Source organism: Mustela lutreola, chromosome 15, assembly GCF_030435805.1.
Source record: "Mustela lutreola isolate mMusLut2 chromosome 15, mMusLut2.pri, whole genome shotgun sequence".
Lineage (NCBI taxonomy): Eukaryota > Metazoa > Chordata > Mammalia > Carnivora > Mustelidae > Mustela > Mustela lutreola.
Genome location: NC_081304.1, coordinates 58,257,269 through 58,277,224, shown reverse-complemented (window position 1 = coordinate 58,277,224; position 19,956 = coordinate 58,257,269). Strand labels below are relative to the sequence as shown.

The window sequence follows — 19,956 nt, the reverse complement described above, 5'->3', positions numbered from 1 at the left end:
GGGGGTGAGGCTGCTTGCAACAACATTCTTTGAGAGCTGTGGTCAGTTAGGCTGGGAGTGGGCCTTGGAGGCCAGGAGCATGGCCCCAGTATGTTGGCCCACTCCTAGTTTCTGAGGAATCTAGGGATCTAGGTTGTGGTAGGTCTGCAGTGGGAGGCAGGAATAGAGGGCTGGTGTGGGCTGGGGAGGAGCACAGGGCCAGGCCAGGTATGGCTGGGGCTCCAGCAGGGGAAAAGCTGCAAGCGAGAAGGACAGAAAGGACAGTAAGTCAGCAGCAAATGTCCTTTTTTTTTTTTTTAAAGATTTTATTTATTTATTTGACAGAGAGAAATCACAAGTAGGCAGAGAGGCAGGCAGAGAGAGAGAGGAGGAAGCAGGCTCCCCGCTGAGCAGAGAGCCTGATGCGGGACTCGATCCCAGGACCCTGAGATCATGACCTGAGCCGAAGGCAGCGGCCTAACCCACTGAGCCACCCAGGCGCCCAGCAGCAAATGTCCTTTACCGACCAGCCAAGCATCTCTGTTCAATGCAATTCAATTCGCCACGTGTTTATTCAGTGCCTTCTAGAACATAGTGATGCGGAGATGAAAAAAAACAAGGGTTTTGCCCTCTAGGAGCCTACATTCTGGGAATGACAAGAAGGAAGCAGCCCTGGGAGCTTTCTAGGGGTGGCCACAGGGGGCCTGAAGTCCAGGAAAAGGAGGTAGTGGTCATGGGAGGGAGCTGGTGCACATGCTCCTTTAAGTTTTCTGGTTGGGGAGCCCCTCCCCACTCTCTACTCTCCTCCCTTCTTCCTCTGAGATATTGAGCCAGACAGGCAGACATGCAGAGGCTGACCCAAAGCTACACAGGTACCCTCTATACACTCCCTCCCAGCTTCCCCCATTCCTGTCCCTACAGATGTCTCCATTCTCCGGTTCAGATGTCCTGATACTGGGATAATGGGGAGATGGGGAGAGGACAAGACACAAGGCACATAAAATGCAGCCACATGTCCCTAAAGGGACAGAAAAGGCAGGGAGGGAAGGGGTTGGCATGTTTCTGTTACCTTGGAGGCCTCTTTATGTTGGGGCGGGGGTGACCTGGGTGTGTCTGTGCAGTCCTGGAGGGGTCTGCCTTCTGCGGGCCTGTGGGGGGGGGCGGGGCACTCAGCATCAACCATAGGGGGAAGGGGTGCGGGCAGGAATGAGGGCCACCGTGCACGCAGAGTGGATGAGGGAAGGAATGGGACTGGGTAAGGAAGACAGAGGAGGCGGAATAGCGGGGAGGCGGTAGAGGTGGTACTTGGGGGCGATGGGTCACCCGTTCCATCCTGCATTCCTCCCCTCTCCCTCCCACACACCCCAGGCATCCATCAGCCTCTCCTTCTTTGTGCAGCTCCTTCCTGCCCCTCTGGGTGCTTTGGGCAACTTTCTTGGAGGTGTGGTAGGAGGGTCCAGGGGAGAAGGCCCCTCTCAGGGCTGCTCAGTCTGCCACTCCAGGCATGGCGGAGGGGGTAGCGGAGACACATGTTGCATTACCCCATTCCTTCACATTCTGCCATGCTGGGGGGATGGAAGAAACAAATATTGTCACAGACTTAGGAAAGGTGCAGGAGGGGACAGAGTGGGGAAGCTGGGCCCTTGTTGGGAGTCTCTCTCCGTGAGTCAATAAGCCCTTTCTCCACCCACAGCCCTGCCCCTCATGTCTGTGGCCTTTGTGTTTGGCGAGTGGATGATCAATGATCATAAAGATGGGACAGGGCACTGAAGGGTCTTTGCACGGGCCCTTTTATGGCTCTGGGTCAACGCCGTCGTGGCGGAGGGGGGTTCAGCCACGACCACAAGCAGCAGGTGGATGAGAAGAGCTGTCACCCCCTTCTCACAGCCTGCTCGCTAGCTCTCCCCCACTGAGCCCTCCCACCTCCCTGAGATCCTTTCCAGAGCCCTTCAGCCTGGCTCTCTGTCCAACCCTGAAAGCTGCTCTCTCTCTCCCTTCCCTCTTTCCTCACAGGGCTCCCTCTCTCTTCAGGCACAGGGGTATGTGATGGTGATGGTTCCTGCTGTCAGGCTTAGCCAGGTCACCAGGGAGGCACTCCCATCGGGGCAAAAGGTAGTGTCCTCCGAGAGCTCCTCCGCCTGCCCGGCGAACCCCTGACCTCGGTCCCCAGAACGCCCAATCCAAACTACAGACTCCCCACCACGCGGCCCCAGAGCGCGTCTGGCCAGGCCTAGGGAGCGCAGAGGGGCAGAACTCCGCTTTCGACTGCGCGCTGAAGGCAGGCACCCCGGGGGGCACGGCGTGGCCCCGACCCTTTGGGCTCGGAGCTCACGGGTTAGCCCCGCCCCCAGTCATGGCCCCGCCCCTCCGCGTCCGGCTCCGCCCCACTCTCCGTGCGGACCTGCACCTCCGGTGCTGGGAAGGCTGGCTTCCCGCCTCCGGGCCTGAGGGGTCCTCCCGCCGGGCTCCGGGTTCGGGACATCTGCCCTCGCGCATGGCAGGGCCTGGGAGACGGCCCGCCCCCGCCGAGGAGCCCCTGAGAGGTTGAGGCGCAAACTGCGGGCGCGTGCGGGTCACCTGATCCCCGGGCTCCTGGGCGGTCCCCAGCGACCGCCCGGCTCTCGCCCCGGCCCTATGTCCATCTCCCAGTGTGGTTCTGGGGCCTGCAAGAAGCTCACCTGTCAGCTCCTCCTCCATCCCGATCGAGCTCTTGGGCGTGACTCTCTGTCCCGCTCTTCTTTCTGCGAAGAACCAGCATCGGTCTTGATGGGAATTATGCCACCCGCCCACCGGAGAGCGCAGAAGTCACTTTTTTTTTTTTTTTTTAAGATTTTATTTATTTATTTGTCAGAGAGAGAGAGGGAGAGAGAGCGAGCACAGGCAGATAGAATGGCAGGCAGCAGAGGGAGAAGCAGGCTCCCTGCCGAGCAAGGGGCCCGATGTGGGACTCGATCCCAGGACGCTCGGACCATGACCTGAGCCGAAGGCAGCTGCTTAACCAACTGAGCCACCCAGGCCTCCCAGAAGTCACTTTTTTGCTATTTGTAAAATAAAATATTTTTTCTGCTCTTTAAAAAAATATACATATATATTACATAATATAGACGTATATATCACATACTATATATATTACATAATATATATCACATTTTCATACATTTAATACATTTTTCATTTTTGTTTATTTACATTTTTATTTCATTTTAGGGGGCGCCTGGGTGGCTCAGTGGGTTAACGCCTCTGCCTTTGGCTCAGGTCAAGATCTCAAGGTCCTGGAATCGAGTCCCGCATGCGGCTCTCTGCTGGGCAGGGAGCCTGCCTCTCTGCCTGCCTCTCTGTCTACTTGTGATCCCTGTCTGTCAAATAAATAAATAAAATCTTTCAAAAATATTTTCATTTTAGTAAACATACAGCGTTAATTTCAGGCGTACAATATAGTGATTCAAAAATTCTATACATAATTAGGGTATATTTTTAGGGTACAATTTACATTCAGAGAAATTCACCCCTTTCAGTGTAAAAGTCAGAGATTTTTGGCAAACATAACTAGCCATGGAGCCACCATCGCAACTGAGAAACGAAGGACTTCCTTCCATCACCCTGGTGAATTCCCCTGTGCCCTTTGTGGTGAACCTCTTCCTCAATTCCAGCCTCTGGCAACCCCTGATCGGTTTTCTGTCTCCTATAGTTTTGCCTTCCCTGTAATGTCATGTAAATGGAATCATAGGGCAGGTAGACTTTCAAGTTTGTAGTCTTTCACTTAGCTTAGGGTATTTGGGGTTCATCCAGGTACGTCATTACTTTTCACTGTTGAGTAATATTGTGTTGTATGGATATATCAATTTTAGTGGGGGGGCATTTGGGTTGTTTCTAATTTTTTAAAAAAGATTTTCTTTATTTGAGAGAGAGCTTGTGAGCAGGAGCAGGGGGAGAAGGGAGGGGGAGGAGGGAGATATGAGGGAGAGGGGGAAAGGGAGGGGGAGAGGGAGGAAGAGGAGGAAAGAGAGAGAATTCCAAGCAGACTCCCCACTGAGCCTGGAACCCCAGGCGGGGCTCAAACCCAGGTCTCTAGGGTCACAATCTGAGCAGATGCTTAACTGAGCCACCTAGGAGCCCCTTCATACGGTTTTAATCTCTGATTCTCTCATAGCTAATAATTCTGCTTTTTTTTTTTTTTTACTTTATTTATTTAATTGAGAGAGAGAGAGAGACAGAGACAACCAGCAGGAGGGGAGCAGCAGGCAGAGGGAGAAGCAGGCTCCCTGCCGAGCAAGGAGCTTGATCCAGGGACCCAGGGATCATGACCTGAGTGTAGGCAGACGCTCAGCTGACTGAGCCACACAGGCCCCGGGATTATTGTTTTATAAGGGACGTCAGGGGCCCACGCCACCAGTGGGACAGTGGCCACTTTCCTTTTTGGAAAGCTTCCAGTCTTGTACGCCATTCTGGCTTCCACTCTGTTCATGTGTCAGCAAGTTATCATTATTTTTATTTTTTATTTTTTTAAGTAATATCTATACCCGCGGGCATTGGGGTGTCTCAGTCGCTTAAGCGTCTGTCTTTGGCTCAGGTCATGATCCTGGGGTCCTGGGATGAGCCCCTGTGGGACTCCCTGCTCAGTAGGGAGCCCACTTCTCCGTCTACCTCTGCCCCCCTTCCCCATCCCTCATGAATGAATAAATAAAATCTTTTTAAAAATAAGTAATCTCTATATCCAATGTGGGGCTTAATCTCACAACCCTGAAACCAAGAGTCGAGAGCTCCACTGACTGAGCCAGCCAGGCGCCCCCATTATCATTACTTTTTGAGTGCTTGGCTTCCTTTCTTTTGGGGAACTGTCCCTCTCCAAGTCCATGTGGCTCTTGGTGGGCTGTTGGTCAGGGCATCTGCCTTCCCATCTCAGAGGTGGGCAGGTGACACAGTTGAGGCCATGCGGACTCTGAGATGTGGAATCCTGATCAGAAATAGACAAGGGTAGAGGAGGTTTAGTGGGGAATTCTATGGGGAAGCAGTAAGCAGGGGAGGGGGGCAGCTCCTGCTGAGGATTCTCCTGTGCTCCCCTGGCTCCTGCTAGCCTGGACTGGACATCCGGCTTCCTGTTTGAGTCTAGGTTCGTTCACTACTGGCCCAAGACATTCCTTTTCGCCTAACTTAGCCTGGGTCGGTGCTTGCAACCAGAGAGCCCCCACTGATACACAGTCATGTCATTGGCTGGAATGCTGCTGCTTGTGCCTCTAACCTTGTGCTTAAAAGGCAGCCCCTCTGAATGGATGTTGGGGTGGTTGTCTTGGGGGGAGTGGCACCTTTATGTGATATTGAACAAAGCACTTCTTCCTCCCATTCAGTGGAGCCCCCTTGGAGGGCCCTCAATTATTGAGCAGAATGCAGACTGGACTTCAGTTCTCACTCACCCCCCACCCCACCCCCAGTTGTGTGCTCTTGTGCAGTGCACATCCTGCACATCCTTTTGTGGAGACCCTGTTGCCAGGTCCCCCCACCCTTCCCTTCATTTCTCTTCTCCTCCTTCCACCTGCCAGTTTACCTCTTCTAAGTGTTTACTTGGACAACATCAAGGCTGATAACAGCTATGTTTACTTTTGTAGCCATAGTTCAGTCTTCCGTGCTTTGTCCATCTGTTGATTCTAAAAGTTGAAACTCAATTAACAGTGTTTACCTTATATATTGTGACTACATAAATAGCTTTCATTGCAGACCTAGTAATCACTAAGATTGCATTTCCTTTCTTAGACTATTTTTAATTACCTTTTGAAAAACAGGACCTGGTACATTCACGGGATCATATGAATTACACGTTCATTATAAGAGATAATTATATAATGAATATCTGTGTACCTATCCTAACTCAGGAACCAATAACCTATTACCAATAACATGTATGTACCAGGGCCATCCTCCTGGTCCCATTCCCTTGCCTCCCCTGTGAAATAAAATAACCACTATTCTATGTTTTGCATTTATCATTCTGCTGACTTTTATTTTGAGTCTTGTTTACATTTTTATTTATTTTAAGTAATCTCCACACCTAATATGGGGCTTGAACTCACAACCCCAAGATCATGAGTTGCACGCCTTTCTGACTGAGCCAGCCAGGTGCCCCTCTGCTGATTTTTAAAAACTTACCATGCCATCATAGTAGTATGTGTGCTTAAATAGTGTTTTGTTTTGCTGTATTTGTTTACAAGCTCTATAAAAATGGTATCGTGTTTACAGCGTAGTCTTTTGGGAGTTAATGTTTTTCGGGAGATACTATATTTCCAAAATTCTCCTGTGTTGTTTTGTGTTACCGTTAGAACTGCTTGTTAGGATGAGAAACTCTTAGAAATTCCAGGAAAATGAAAACAGATCCAAGGAAGGAAACGAAATCCTGAGGATCACCAGCTCTGCTCAGCCTCCTGACCTGGATGCCCCTGACCATGACCGAGGGTTCTAAGGATGGCGTTTGTCCTTGGCAGGGCCAGATCGCGTGCAGACTTGGCACGGAGAGGTCTCTGCTCTGGTGATTGAAGGAGTAAGACAGACAACTTGAGGTGTGAGAGTCGCGTTTCTCATCATGTGGACCAGAGGAGAAGAGGAGGTTGGTCTGGTGAGGAGGAGAAGGACGCTCAGGGATGAGCAGGCACAGAGCCAGACTCTGTGTCTCCAGAATTCCCGTGTTGGCAAGCTAACCCCAAGGTGATGCTTTTAGGAACTGGGGCCTTTAGGCGGGGGTGATTAGGGGCTTTTGGGAGTCTGTCCTCACAAATGGAATCAGTGTCTTATAAAAAAGACCCCACAGGGCTTCTTGGTCCCACATGAGCGTGACAGGAAGAAGTCCGAGACCTCCAGCGGGCCCTCACTGGCCCAGGCTGGCATGATGAACTTGGACTTTCAGCCTCTGAAAATGTGAGGACTACATTTCTGTTGCTTACAAGCTACCCTGTGTGTGGTGTTTTGTCGTGGCCGCTGGACGGACTAAGAAACCAAAGAAAGAGCTCTCACAGGGTTTGAATTCCTAATTCCAACTGTAACTTGGGTCTAGTGAGCACATGACCTTGGGATTCACGATGAACTCCCCTTTTTGCTTAGGCTAATTTGGATTCTCTTGCCATTTCTGTCTCTCTCTCTCAAATATATAAATAAAACCTTTTAAAAAATTAATAATGTAACAGTCACCACTCTCACTTTCTGGGAATTTACTATGAAGCAATGAATGCTTACTGTTTCTTTACCTCATTCGATATTCAAACCAAGTCTGAGACAAGTCTCATTGTCCCAGTGCTACAGATCAGTAAACTGAGGCACATAGAAGCTAGAGGGTACATGCGAGTTCACAAGCCTGTACTCCTCTCTCTGCCTGTTGGACCCCAAAGCCTGTGTTCTTAAACACACATATCACTGCCTCCACAGCGTAAACCAGCTCTGGTGGGATTCAAACTCACATCCCAAATCCAAAAGCCTTTTTTCTTGGGAGAGTTCCCAGGGTCTCTCTTCTCCCAGAAGCCACCATGATCAGGTGACTCATTTCTATTTTCTTAACTTAACTTAAACTCTATTTTCTTAACTCAACTTAACTATTTTCTTAACTTAAAAAGGAAGTTAGAGGGGTGCCTGGGGTGGCTCAGTGGGTTAAGCCGCTGCCTTCGGCTCAGGGTCAGGTCATGATCTCAGGGTCCTGGGATCGAGCCCCACATCGGGCTCTCTGCTCAGCAGGGAGCCTACTTCCCTCTCTCTCTCTGCCTGCCTCTCTGCCTACTTGTGATCTCTCTGTCAAATAAATAAATAAAATCTTTAAAAAAAAAAAAAAAAAGGAAGTTAGAAAAAAAAAAATATCTCAGCTTGTGGAGCTCCTGACTGACTTAGTGAGTGGGGAATGCAACGCTTGATCTCGGTCTTATAGGTTCGAGCCCCACGGTTGGTGTAGAGATTACTGGGGGGAAAAAAAATCTTAAAAAAAAGAAAGATCTTAGGTTGTGCGATGCCCGCCCACTCCTCCTTAACCTATGTCCCTCCCCTTCTAGTACTGAGGGGAAAAAGAAGGGAAGAAAGTACAGAGAAGAGGGAGGGGAATGGCAAGCGTTCACCAGAAACAAATGGGTGTGGGAGGGAGGGGAAGAGGGTGGGGGAGGCAGTGAGAGGGTGCCCCCCCCCCCACTTTGGAAGACAATTCCAAAGAACAATGGAGGGAGGCTATTTCCCTGAGGACTAGCGCCTTCTCCCTCCTGCTCTGCCAGCATTTGTGGGTAGGGTCAGAGCAAAGCACACAGGAAGAGAAGGGGACACCCTCAGAAACCATAACTCTTAGGAGTGGGGCTGTCCCATGGGCCCCTCCCCCACTTGACGAACCCCCCCCCCCCTTCAAGAATATTCCATGGCAGTTAGGAGCCCTGTCTTACTGAATGGTTTGTGCTTTCCCTGCCCCCAGGCCCCGTGGTGCAAAGAGCTCTGCTGCATAAAAATATTTACAAGATGAGGGACGACTGAGTCCAACAAGGGAGAGGGGGAATGGGATGGAGGGGAGAGGGGGAGACAGAGGGTGCACAAGATGGGGGCAGGGGACTTTAGGGATGAGTTCCCTGCATCTGGAAAAGAAAGGGATGAACACTGGAAACTTGGAAGGGAAGGGGGGTGCTGAGAAACAGGAGGGGGTGGAGGAGAGTAGGGAACAAGAAGCCGGGGGACAGAACTCATTCTCTGAGCCCAGTGGGAGCAGGCAGGGGCTCAAGGATAAGCGCTCAGAGCCCCGGAGGGTCTCTGTGTTGCCCCTGCAGTGGAGAATTACCCACAGCTCCCACTGGATAGCGCAGGTGCTGGCCTCCGAGCTCAGCCTGGTCGCCTTCGCCCTGCTGCTGGTCATGGTGTTCTCCAAAAAATGGCTGGACCCCTCTAGAAGCCGCTTCTACCAGCGCTGGCCCACCAACGTCAGTGCCAGAATCTACACGGCCACCCACGTCATGTCCATGGGGCTCCTGGAGATCTGCAGATCCAATGGCTGTTTCCACTCAGAAAACTGGAAAGGTGAGACCCTCCCCAGCCCCATCCCACCCCCAGGGCTCCAGTCTGCCTTGGTCACTGTGGGTCACCTCATGCCCTTGTCCCCTCCTTCTGGTCATCCACAGTGATCTGACCCGCAAGATGGCTTCACAGGTGGAGAACACCAAGGATCGGTCTTCCTGTCCCCATCCATCCTGGCCACATCACTTTGCCTGACTCAAATCACTGCTTTAGGGAAGGTTCTGAGCCTCATCTGGGGCTATCACCATGTTGCAAGGGGCATAGACTCTCAGTGCCGGTGCATCACTCCTTAATCACACAACTCTCCCTGTTATATGGGGAGAAGAGCTCCAGGGAGGTGGAGATTGCCTTCCTCCGGCTTGTGTACCCCGAGGGTCCAGCTTTGGGAGGAGTTCTCAGGATGCTGTCCCTCCCCGGCCCTGGCCCCAGCCTCTTCTGTCTCAGGCCCTGCTTGATCCTTCCTTCCCAGCCTCTCGTCGCCCTTCACTGCCAGTTCCCATACTTAGAACACCACGTCTCCCTTCACTGTTCCATGTCGCTTTCAGAAAGCATGATAGTGGTGTGCCTGGGTGGCTGAGTGGGTTAAAGCCTCTGCCTTCGGCTCAGGTCATGATCCCAGGGTCCTGGGATGGAGCCCCGCATTGGGCTCTCTGCTCAGCAGGGAGCCTGCTTCCCCCACCCCCCGCCTGATTCTCTGCCCACTTGTGATCTCTCTCTGTCAAATAAATAAATAAAATCTTAAAAAAAAAAAAAGAAAAGAATCCTGGCTTATTTAAGGAGGGAAAATGATATTTCATTGTTATCTCACATGTGCATTTCTGGAGCACTTGGGTGGCTCAGTTGGCTAAATGTCTGACTCTTGATTTCGGCTCAGATCCTGATCTCAGAGGGTCATGAGCTCAAGCCCTACATGGGCCATGTGCTCCATGAGGAGTCTGCTGGGGTTTCTCTCTCTAACCCTCTACCCTTTCCCCAGCAAGTACTCTCTCTCTCTCTAAAATAAATACATAAATCTTTTTAAAAAAATGCATATTTTGGGGTGCCTGGGTGGCTCAGTGGGTTAAGCCACTGCCTTCGGCTCAGGTCGTGATCTCAGGGTCCTGGGATCAAGCCCCACGTCAGGCTCTCTGCCCAGCAGGGAGTCTGTGTCCCCCTCTCTCTCTGCCTGCCTCTCTGCCTGCTTGTGATCTCAATCTCTCTCTCTGTCAAATAAATAAATAAAACCTTTTTTTAAAATATGCCTTTCTTGGGATACCTGGGTACCTCAGTCTGTTAAGCCTCTGCCTTCGGCTCAGGTCATGATCCCGGGGTCCTGGGATCGAGTCTTGCATTGAGTTCCTTGCTCGGCAGGGAGCTTGCTTCTCTCTCTGCCTCTGCCTGCTTGAGCTCTCTCTCTCTGAATAAATAAATAAATAATAAATAAAATATTTTTTTAAAATGTGCATTTCTTTTTTTTTTTAAGATTTTATTTATTTATTTGACAGACAGAGATTATAAGTAGGCAGAGAGGCAGGCAGAGAGAGAGGAGGAAGCCGGCTTCCTGCTGAGCAGAAAGCCCCGATGCGGGGCTCGATGCCAGGACCCTGAGGTCATGACCTGAGCCGAAGGCAGAGGCTTTAACCCACTGAGCCACCCAGGCGCCCCCAAATGTGCATTTCTTTAGTTAACCTTTTCTCATGTCATTCAATTATATATTTTTTCCCTTTGTGAATCTTATGTTCATCCTGTTTCTCATTTTCTCCAGATAATTACAAGCTGTGGACCAATCACCCAATCTTTGGGGCGGCCGTGATAACTTTCTGCCTGACGCTCGTGCTGGGCTTTCTCTTTACCATCTGGTTGCACCTGCCGTACATACCCGGTCTTCAAAGACTGCACTGCTTCAGCTGGGTTGGGACTATCATGAGCTTCTTTGAAGGTACCCCATGGCTCTGGAAATGGTCATTGGTTTCTCCCCAGACACATCTTCCGGGTCCTTCTCCATTTTTCTTTCTTTGAGGGTAGGGCAGGGGTTTGGCCAAACAGAACTGATCATCCTTGAGAACTGAGCTCTGCCATTTCCTTGTCCCCGGAGAGGTGGGGTTGGAGGGGTGGATGGTGGTTTGTGGGTGCATCCCAGCAGGTGAAGGAAAATCCCTGTGGGTCCTCAGGTAAGAATAAGCTCTCTCCGGTTCCTGTCTCCTAGTTTTCCTTATTTTCTTCACCATGATGTTGTTTCCTATTAACCTCTGGATCTTTGAGTTGAAGAAGAATTTATCAGTCCCCATTGGCTGGAGCTATTTCATAGGCTGGCTGGTGTTTGTCCTCTATGTCACCTGTGGTGAGTGGCCTGAGGGTCCCAGGAAGAGAAGACCTGGGTGGCTGGGACAGAGGAAGTGTACAGGGAGGCAGTTGGTGGGGGCGGGCTGGTAATTCCCAGGGACAATTTCTTAGAGATTGCCTTTTCCTTTGGCCTCACCTCGCTGGCCACATTCTTCCAGTTCTCCAAATTTCCTCTCCCCCATCCCTTTGTGATTTCCCAGCGGCCCTGTGCTACTTCAACCATAAACATTTCTGGAGGGTGATTTTGAGCCGTCCCGCTGGCACCGTGCACTGTAGCAACTTTTCCAGCCCCAAACAAAACTTGAAGACGAAGCCGGTTGTCTCACACAGCTCGGGCGACCAGCGGGACGTCCGGGATCCTGAGCAAAAGGAGGCATCTCCGTAAACTTGTCGGAAATCCTGGCGCCACGTTCTGCCCATTCATCCAAATCCCTGTCCTCACCCTTTTCTCCCAACCTTGGGGTGGGTGGCGTGGCCGGGCTTGGCCTCCCATCACTGCCAGGAGTTAGAGAGGGAGGATAGTACTTCTCCTCCTGGTGCCTATTTGCTTATAGCTTGGGTAAAGTGGAATAAATGGTCTCTTATGATCATGTCTGGCCATTTTTGAGATAAGACAACAACTTGAAGGAGAGGAAGGGAGAAAGAACAACTTTGTTTCCCAATCGTTCCTGCCTAGGAGGCTTTTGGCACCCTGGGTTCCCAGAATTGCCCAATTTCTCCCATAGCGCACTTGGACACAGGTGAAACTCCTCTCAGGAGCTAAGCCTCTTTCAACTTTGTCCCCACTGTTCCAACATGTTTAGTGGGTCGAGGGGAGTGACCAGGAGGGAGAGATCATTTGTGAACTAGTTGCTTTATTCAGAGTGAACAATTCAAGAGCAAACTGGCCCAAAGAGGCAGGTCATCTGGGGATGTGGCTGTGCTGTGTGCACGAGGCAGCCATCCCACCTTCTGTGTCCAGATCAGGTGACGGAGAAGTCCTAGAGCCCTGTGTCTGGGTACCACCATCTCCGCCTTCACCTCTACCACCACTTCACCTCCACCATCCTTACCTGGTTGCTACCGCTCCCCTCCTAAGCCTCCCTTGTTCTCCACCCTGTAACAGCATGACATGAAGGAAAACATTAGAGCTAGGCTCTAAGCTCAAGACATAGACTGCACCTTTGGGTTATAACCTGAGTCTCACGAACAGGTGCATCACCCACTGTTGGCAGCACTGGTGATGACTATTGGGATTCAGACATCCTGCCCAGAAAGGCTGGCCTCCGAAGAGAGCAGCCGTAACTGATCTTTGTCATAGCTCTACACATGCCAGTCAGCTAGAGGAGGGAAAGGACAAATAATGAGTGGACTGGATATGTTGAAACTACATTATTAGGTTGAACCACACGATACTGCTGTTTTAGCAGTTAAATGCCAGCAGCTTCACAGAGTTCAACCTAATCTATATGAACAATTTCTCTTTGGTTTTGGGGTTCCTTTAAAATTCTTATTTTTATCAGACCTGACCAGCAGTAGTAGGATTCCTAACTGAGCTCCAAGCAAACATTCTGAGCAAAGAATCAGATACAATGGCTTGAAATTTGGGCAGAACAGGCATTCCGCAAATCCCTACTCATGGTCCCCCTTATGCTCCTTCTCCCTGGTAGCAAGGATCTATCGAGGGGCTTATTGAATTAATCATCCTTGGGGAAGGGACATCAAACAGAGGGATGTCATGACCTCAGATATCTATCTATCTATCTATCTATCTAGATATATCTATTTATATAGATCGATATATAGATATATGTAGATATATATTTGGAGAAAGGGAATTTGTAATTTGGAAGAAGTCATAAACTCAAATGCCTACAGAGGCTAGGCAGGTAGCATAAATAAATAAAGGGGGCTAAACTTCCAGTCTATAGTTTCTCTCTTTTGATAAAGACTTAGTATATTATCTATTGCTAGATAACAAATCATCCCAAACTTAAAATAATAAGCATTACATTATCTCATATAGTTTCTGGGATCAGGAATCCTGGAAGAGCTTAGCTGAATGGTTCTTGCTCAGGGTCTCTCATGAGGTCATAGTCAAGATGTCAGCTGGGGCTAGAGTCATCTGAAGGCTTGACTGGGGCTGGAGGACCTACTTCCATTGCTATGACTGTTGGCAGTTCCTTGCCACAAAGGCCTCTTCATGGGCTGTTAGGTTGTTGAAGATAATGCCCTCCACCCCCCAAAGTGAGCGATCTACGAGTAAGGAAGGAGGAAGAGGTGGAGGAAGAGGAGAAGCACCAGTGTCCTTTATGACGTAGTCTTGGAAGAAATACATTTACTTTCACCACATTCTACTTGTCGGAAACCAGTCATTAAGTTCACCCCACACTCAAGAGGAAGGGAATTAAGTTTCACCTCTGAAGGGGAAATGTATCAAGAATCTGTAGATTACATTAAAACCACCATATTCAGCCTTCTGGTCACAAATTATTTACATTCCTCCCCTTGCAACACACATATACCTCTCTCAAGGCCCTGAAAATCCACATCCCAGCAAAGCATCAATCAGCTGAAAGTTCAAAATTCTACTGTGTTGTGAGGAACTAACTAAGTCCTCATGGGGTCTTTAAGGATTTCTCCAATAAGACTGTGGAATATGCACTCAGAGAGGTGTATGGAAGTGAAGGATTCATTACATCCATGGGTCCTAGAAGAAGGAGGCATGATATTCCATATGGAGGCCACATAGAAGGGGTGCCCAGAGAGTAGGCTCAACCATGCAGATGGGGAGCTGAAAGAGTGAGGACCCATAGCCAAGTGTCTTTATTTGGGTCAGGGTGGAGCACACAGGCAAATGTATGAGGGAGTTTTATTAGTGCATTTAAAGGTTACTAGGTTATAGTCAGGGGAGGGCAAGAAAGGAAGCTTGGGCAGGATCCAGCCTCATCACCCTGGTGCACCTGCTTGCATGCCCACAGGAAGGACCCTGCGAAAAGGTGTTCAACTGCAAGCCAGGTAAGAGAGGTTTCAGAAGAAACCAAACCTATTACACTTGATCTTGGACTTCTAGCCTCTAGAACTGTGAGAAAATAAATTTCTCTTGCTTGAACTTCCTAGTCTATGGTACATTGTTACAGCAGCCTTAGCAAACTCATATATCACCTAAATTAGGTCCAGATGCAAGATGAGACTTTGTATGTAATGCCTGAAGCACAGTTGTTCTCACTTTGAATGTCTGTGAACTATAGAGACACGACGTGACCATCTCCCCACATATCCAGAAAACACAGCGGGACAGTCAAGGGATAATCATTACAGACGTTACTGCTTAAAAAGGGCCACAGTGATGTATAATGAACACTGAGTAATGTAGAGAATTGTCAAATGATTATGTTGAACACTTGAAACTGATATAACACTGTATGTTAATTACAATTCAATAACAAGGCTGGGGTGGGGGAGGAATGAGAGGCACACAGGGGTCACTGGTCCATAGCAGTTTTGGAATCCAGCTGGGAAGATGTTGAAATTTCCTTGATTCAGTCCTGAGTGACTGATTCACCTGAGTGACTCAGTCATTAAGCGTCTGCCTTGGGCTCAGGTTATGATCCCAGGGTCCTGGTATGGAGCCCCACATTGGGCTCCCTGCTTGGTGAGAAGCCTGCTTCTTCCTCTCCCACTCCCAATGCTTGTGTTCCCTCTCTTGCTGTCTTTCTTTGTCAAATTAAAAAAAAAATTCAATCCTATTTCTGTCCAGAACCTGTTTCCATGGTTGTTGTTGTTGTTTTAGATATAATGCATATGTGATAAAATTTATCATTTTAGGGGTGCTTGGGTGGCTCAGTGGGTTAAAGCCTCTGCCTTCGGCTCAGGTCATGTTCCTAGGGTCCTAGGATCGAGCCCCACATCAGGCTCTCTGCTTAGCAAGGAGCTTGCTTCCTCCTCTCTCTCTTCCTGCCTCTCTGCCTACTTGTGATCTCTGTCTGTCAAATAGATAAATAAAATCTTTTTTAAAAATCACCATTTTAAAGTACATAATTCAGATGTTCTGGTATATGCACAATGTGCAATCATCACCACTGTCCAATTTCAGAACACTTCACTTCTCTAATTATTCCCCATCCCCCATTGCCTTCAGCCCTTGGAAACTACTAGTTCACTTTCTTTCTATGCATTTGCTTTTTTTGGACATTTCATATAAATGGCATCGTATGAATACAGTTTTTTGTGCCTGGGTTCTTTTCTTAGCATCATGTTTTCAAGGTTCATTCCTGTTGTAAAACGTATCAGTACTGAATAGTATCTTATTGTATGGATATGTCATATTTTAAAAATCCATTGGCAGGGTGCCTGGGTGGCTCAATGGGTTAAGCCACTGCCTTCGGCTCAGGTTATGAGCCCAGAGTCCTGGGATCGAGTCCCGCATCCGGCTCTCTGCTCAGCAGGGAGCCTGCTTTAAATCTTTAAAAAAAAATAAAAAGTCCATTGGTAAGTGCATGGACATTGGGGTTGCATCCACCCTTGGGCCATTATGAATAATGCTGTTGTAAAGATTTCTTTCTTTTTTAAAAAGATTTTATTTATTTATTTGACAGACAGAGATCACAAGTAGGCAGAGAGGCAGGCAGAGAGAGAGAGGAGAAAGCAGGCCCCCGGCAGTGCAGAGAGCCCAATGTGGGGGCTCGATCCCAGGACCCCGGGATCATGACCTGAGCCGAAGGCAGAGGCTTTAATCCACTGAGCCACCCGGGCGCCCCTGTTGTAAAGATTTCTGTCTGAGTTTTCATACATACGTTTTCAATTCTCCAGGGTGTATGACTAGGCATGGACTCACTGGATCACATGGTAGCTCTATGTTAAACTTCTTGGGGGAACTGCCAGGTTGTCTCCAAGCAGCTGTACCACTTTACCTTCCCACCAGTAACATGTACGTGTTCCAAGCTCTCTACATCCTGGCCAACACTTTTATTATTTATCTTTTGGATTCTTGACCTTTTAGTCAAGGGCAAGTGGTATTTCATTGTGGTTTTGATTTGGATTTTCCTAACACATTTCCCCAAGACGTGTCTCCTGTGCCTTTCAGCCATTTGTATGTTCTCCAGAGCTCCACCTGTGAGGCATTGGGCACTACCTTCTGAATCACGCTTCCTTTCCACAAAAGGCAGCCTGTATTTGTAGCTGTATAATTTTCTCAGCCTACATTCTGCTGGTAGAATTTTGGGGTCCAAAGCCCTCTCTTTTCTTTTTGTATTGTCTCTATCATTTGCAGACTGCCATAGACCACATGTATGTCAACTTTATTCTGTGAGACACTCTGTAGCCTCTTGAGATTTTTACTGAGATTGACTCCATTGGACAAACATGGCTTCCGGGCGAAGATTAAGGGACAAAATGCGGGCGCTGCAGCTTAGCATCCCTCATGAATTTGCAGTCAAAGTATTGGCAAAGTATTGGTGACTCCCTTCTAGGAGACTCACCCATATAGGACTGTTTGCTGGAGGTCTAAATGTCTTGCCATGTGGACCCAAGGAATGCTTAAGAGTTCTCATGACATAGCAAGTTGCTTAAGAGTTCTCATGACATAGCAAGTGGAACGTTCAAGAACAAAAAAAAATCTACAAGAAAGAGGAGAGACATCTTTAATGATGTAGTGTCAAAAGTCATACATCATCACTTCCACTGCATTCTATTTGAAGAGAGTCACTAAGTCCCAGCCCAAACTCAAGAAGAGATGAATTAAGCCCTTCTTGAAGGGGCAGTATTAAAGGATTTGTGGACATCATACCATTAAACTTATAACAGGACAGCATGATTGGAAATGACAAGGCACTATTTCAGCCCATGTACATTACTGCCTATTTGCCGGGTCACCTAGATGGCTTGGGGCAGCCCCCAGACCTGAAATTCTTCCAATTCCTGCCAAATTCTCCTTCCACCTCTCCAGTTCCTGAGCCAAGGTTCTGTTCAACTCCATGGTGATAGACAGGGCCCTCCCACTGTCAAAGTTGGAGGCTTGGAGGCAGTAGGAGACCAGCACAGGTATCAGCCCATCCTCAGGAGTCTTGTCTCAGCCTTGTAGGTTCTAGTTTAGTTCTTGAACTCACTTTCAAATCTTTCCTTCCCGACTGCCTACTCCGACAACTTCAGGTTCCAGAATTAGGCACAGAAACATCAGTCTTACATAGCGTATTTAACTGACTTCTCACCTGCAAAAAATAAATCCCTTAGTGGTTCTGCTTCGTAACCAGTAACACCAGTAATACCAGTAACACCATCTGGGCCTGCTATTCAGTCCATCCTCTGAGTTTTCATTTCAGTTATTGCATTTTTCAGTTCTAAAATTTCCATTTAGTCATTCTACATATTTTCTATTTCTTTGCAGAGACCTATTTTTTCATTTGTTTCAGGCATGTTTCTAATTGTTTGTTGAAGCATTTTTGTGACTCTCCTTAAAATCCTTATTGGAAAATCCCAATCCCAAGGGCTGTGTCATCTCAGTATTGTCATCTGCTGGGTATCTTTTCTCATTCAACTTGAGATTTCCGGGTATGCTGCAGGATTTTGTATTGTATCCTGGACATTTAAAAAAATTACATCATAAGACTCTGGATAGTACTTAAATCTGTTTTCGCAGTCCCTCTCTGACATTGTGCCATGGAGAAAAGGAGTGTTTCCTTGCTAGAGTGTGGTGGGAGTAAAGGTCCTGGTTCTCCACTCCTGCCTATTTTAGACAGGGAGAAGGGTACTTCATTACCGCTGGTCAAAGGTGAGATTTCAGGTTCCCCACTAGGCTTCCCTAGGTGGGAGGGGGAAGGGTGCCTTGATATTGCTCTACAGGTGACTTCTATTGGGGGTGAGGTGGGGGCCTTTTTTTTGTTTGTTTTGTTTTTAACCACTGGATGAAAGTTCCAGCTTCCCACTCAGCCTCCTCTGACAGAGGAGAAGATCCATGTCATTACCAGGGGGGTGGGGTGGAAGTCCAGGATGCCCATGTGGTCTCTGTTCTTACTGTGTGTATGGGGGTGGGGGGTTGTTACCACCTGGCCAAAATGTACATCTCGGTTGCCCAGTACATCTCGGTTGCCCACTAGGTCTTGTCTGTCACCACCTCTGCTGGAGGGGGGGAAGGGAGGGTAAAAGATCCTGTTAAGGGTGGAAGTCCAGGCTCCCCTATTCAACCTCTGCTGGAGAATGGCAAAAGAGCCATGGTTTTCTCCATGGTGTTTGACTGGAATAAGGCAGGCATTTTCTAAAAGTTTTCTGTCTTGCTAGGTTGCCTCTTTCCTGATCCTTTGGCTAAAGAGAGCAGACTGTCTCTCTCTCTCTTTCTCTCTCTTTTGGCTTGCTCCCATTGGCATTTCCAAGTCGCTGGCTTGGCCACCACTCAGTCTGTGATACTCTGGGGCAAAAAGAAAACCTGGCAAGCTCACTGTAGTGTTGTTCTTAGGATCCAAGATCCCTAGCAAGACTGTCTTGACTCTATCCATCAGAACCTTCTTGTATTTGTTTTATATTTAATGATCAGGGTTTAAGCTGCATAAGAAATCTGTCTATTCCAGCCCTATCTGGGCCAGAAGTTCAGCTATTTCCCCCCCCCCCCTTTTACTACTTACTTTTTCTAGCCTCTTAAAATAGAAGCTTAGATGATTGATTTTACATCCTTTTTAAAAATTTGAGTTAAAAATATAAATTTCTTATAAGAATTAGTCAATAAATTCTCTTTAAGTACTGCTTTCCCTGCATCCCACAAATTTTGGTATATTGCGTTTATATTACAAAATGTTTTCTAACTTCCCTTGTGATTTTTTTTCCCTTTGACCCATGGGTTATTTAGAAGTGTGTTGTTTGATGCTCAAATACTGGGGCATGTTCTCAAGGTCTTACTATTGATTTCTAATTTAATATCATCTTGGTCAAATAATATACTTTGTATGGTAATAATCCTTTTAAATTTGTTGAGACTTGCTTTATGGCCCAGCATATGGTCTATTTTAATGAATGTTCATGTGCACTTAGAAAGAATGTGTATCCTGCAGTTGCTGGGTACAGTGTTGTTTAAGTATCAATTAAAAAAACTAGTTTTAATTAATAAGTTATATAATGAATAGTTATTAATAAATAACTAATAAGTACATAATCATTTATTTAGTTGAGAGAGAGCATGAACAGAGGGCTCCCCACTGAGCAAGGAGCCCCATGTGGGACTGGATTCCAGGACCCTGGGATCATGACCTGAGCTGAAGGCAGCTGCTTAACTGACTGAGCCACCCAGGTGCTCTGTTTTGGTGTCAGTTAAGCCAAGTTGGTTGATGGTGTTGTTTAAATCAGTATCTGTACTGATTTTCGGGGGTGGGAGGTGACTTGTTCTATTAATTTTTGAGAAGGGTGTTAATATCTCTAGATTTATTATTATTAATTTGTTATTATTGTACATTTACTTGCTTCTCCCTTTGGTTCAATTTTTGCCTCAAGCATTTTGAAGCTCTTTTGTTATGTATATATTCATTTAAAAACTTTTTAAAATTTAGATTCAGTTCAGTTCAATATAGTGTATTATTTAGTTTCAAAGGTAGAATTGTGTGTGTACATACACACGTAAAAAAAGTATTTTATTTATTTATTTGATAGAGAGCGACCACAAGCAGGGGGAGTGGGAGAGGG

General features: G+C 47.8%; 1 protein-coding gene across 1 annotated transcript; it reads left to right on the top strand.

The window, feature by feature from the left end:
• Positions 1-8,188: 8,188 nt before the first annotated feature.
• ODF4 (outer dense fiber of sperm tails 4) lies at positions 8,189-11,905 on the top strand. The gene is made up of 4 exons (XM_059149178.1): positions 8,189-8,994; positions 10,736-10,909; positions 11,177-11,311; positions 11,514-11,905. The coding sequence occupies exons 1-4, from the start codon at positions 8,487-8,489 to the stop codon at positions 11,696-11,698; spliced, it is 1,002 nt and encodes a 333-aa protein (XP_059005161.1). The 5' UTR covers positions 8,189-8,486; the 3' UTR covers positions 11,699-11,905.
• The last annotated feature ends 8,051 nt before the right edge of the window (positions 11,906-19,956 follow it).

What these genes read in the sequence shown, in the direction of transcription:
- ODF4 (XM_059149178.1), top strand. Translation starts at nt 8,487, where the DNA reads ATGGAGGGGAGAGGGGGAGACAGAGGGTGCACAAGATGGGGGCAGGGG. An exon ending in TATCATGAGCTTCTTTGAAG is followed by an intron (nt 10,910 to 11,176) that starts GTACCCCATGGC and finishes CCTGTCTCCTAG; the next exon opens with TTTTCCTTATTTTCTTCACC. An exon ending in TGTCCTCTATGTCACCTGTG is followed by an intron (nt 11,312 to 11,513) that starts GTGAGTGGCCTG and finishes GTGATTTCCCAG; the next exon opens with CGGCCCTGTGCTACTTCAAC.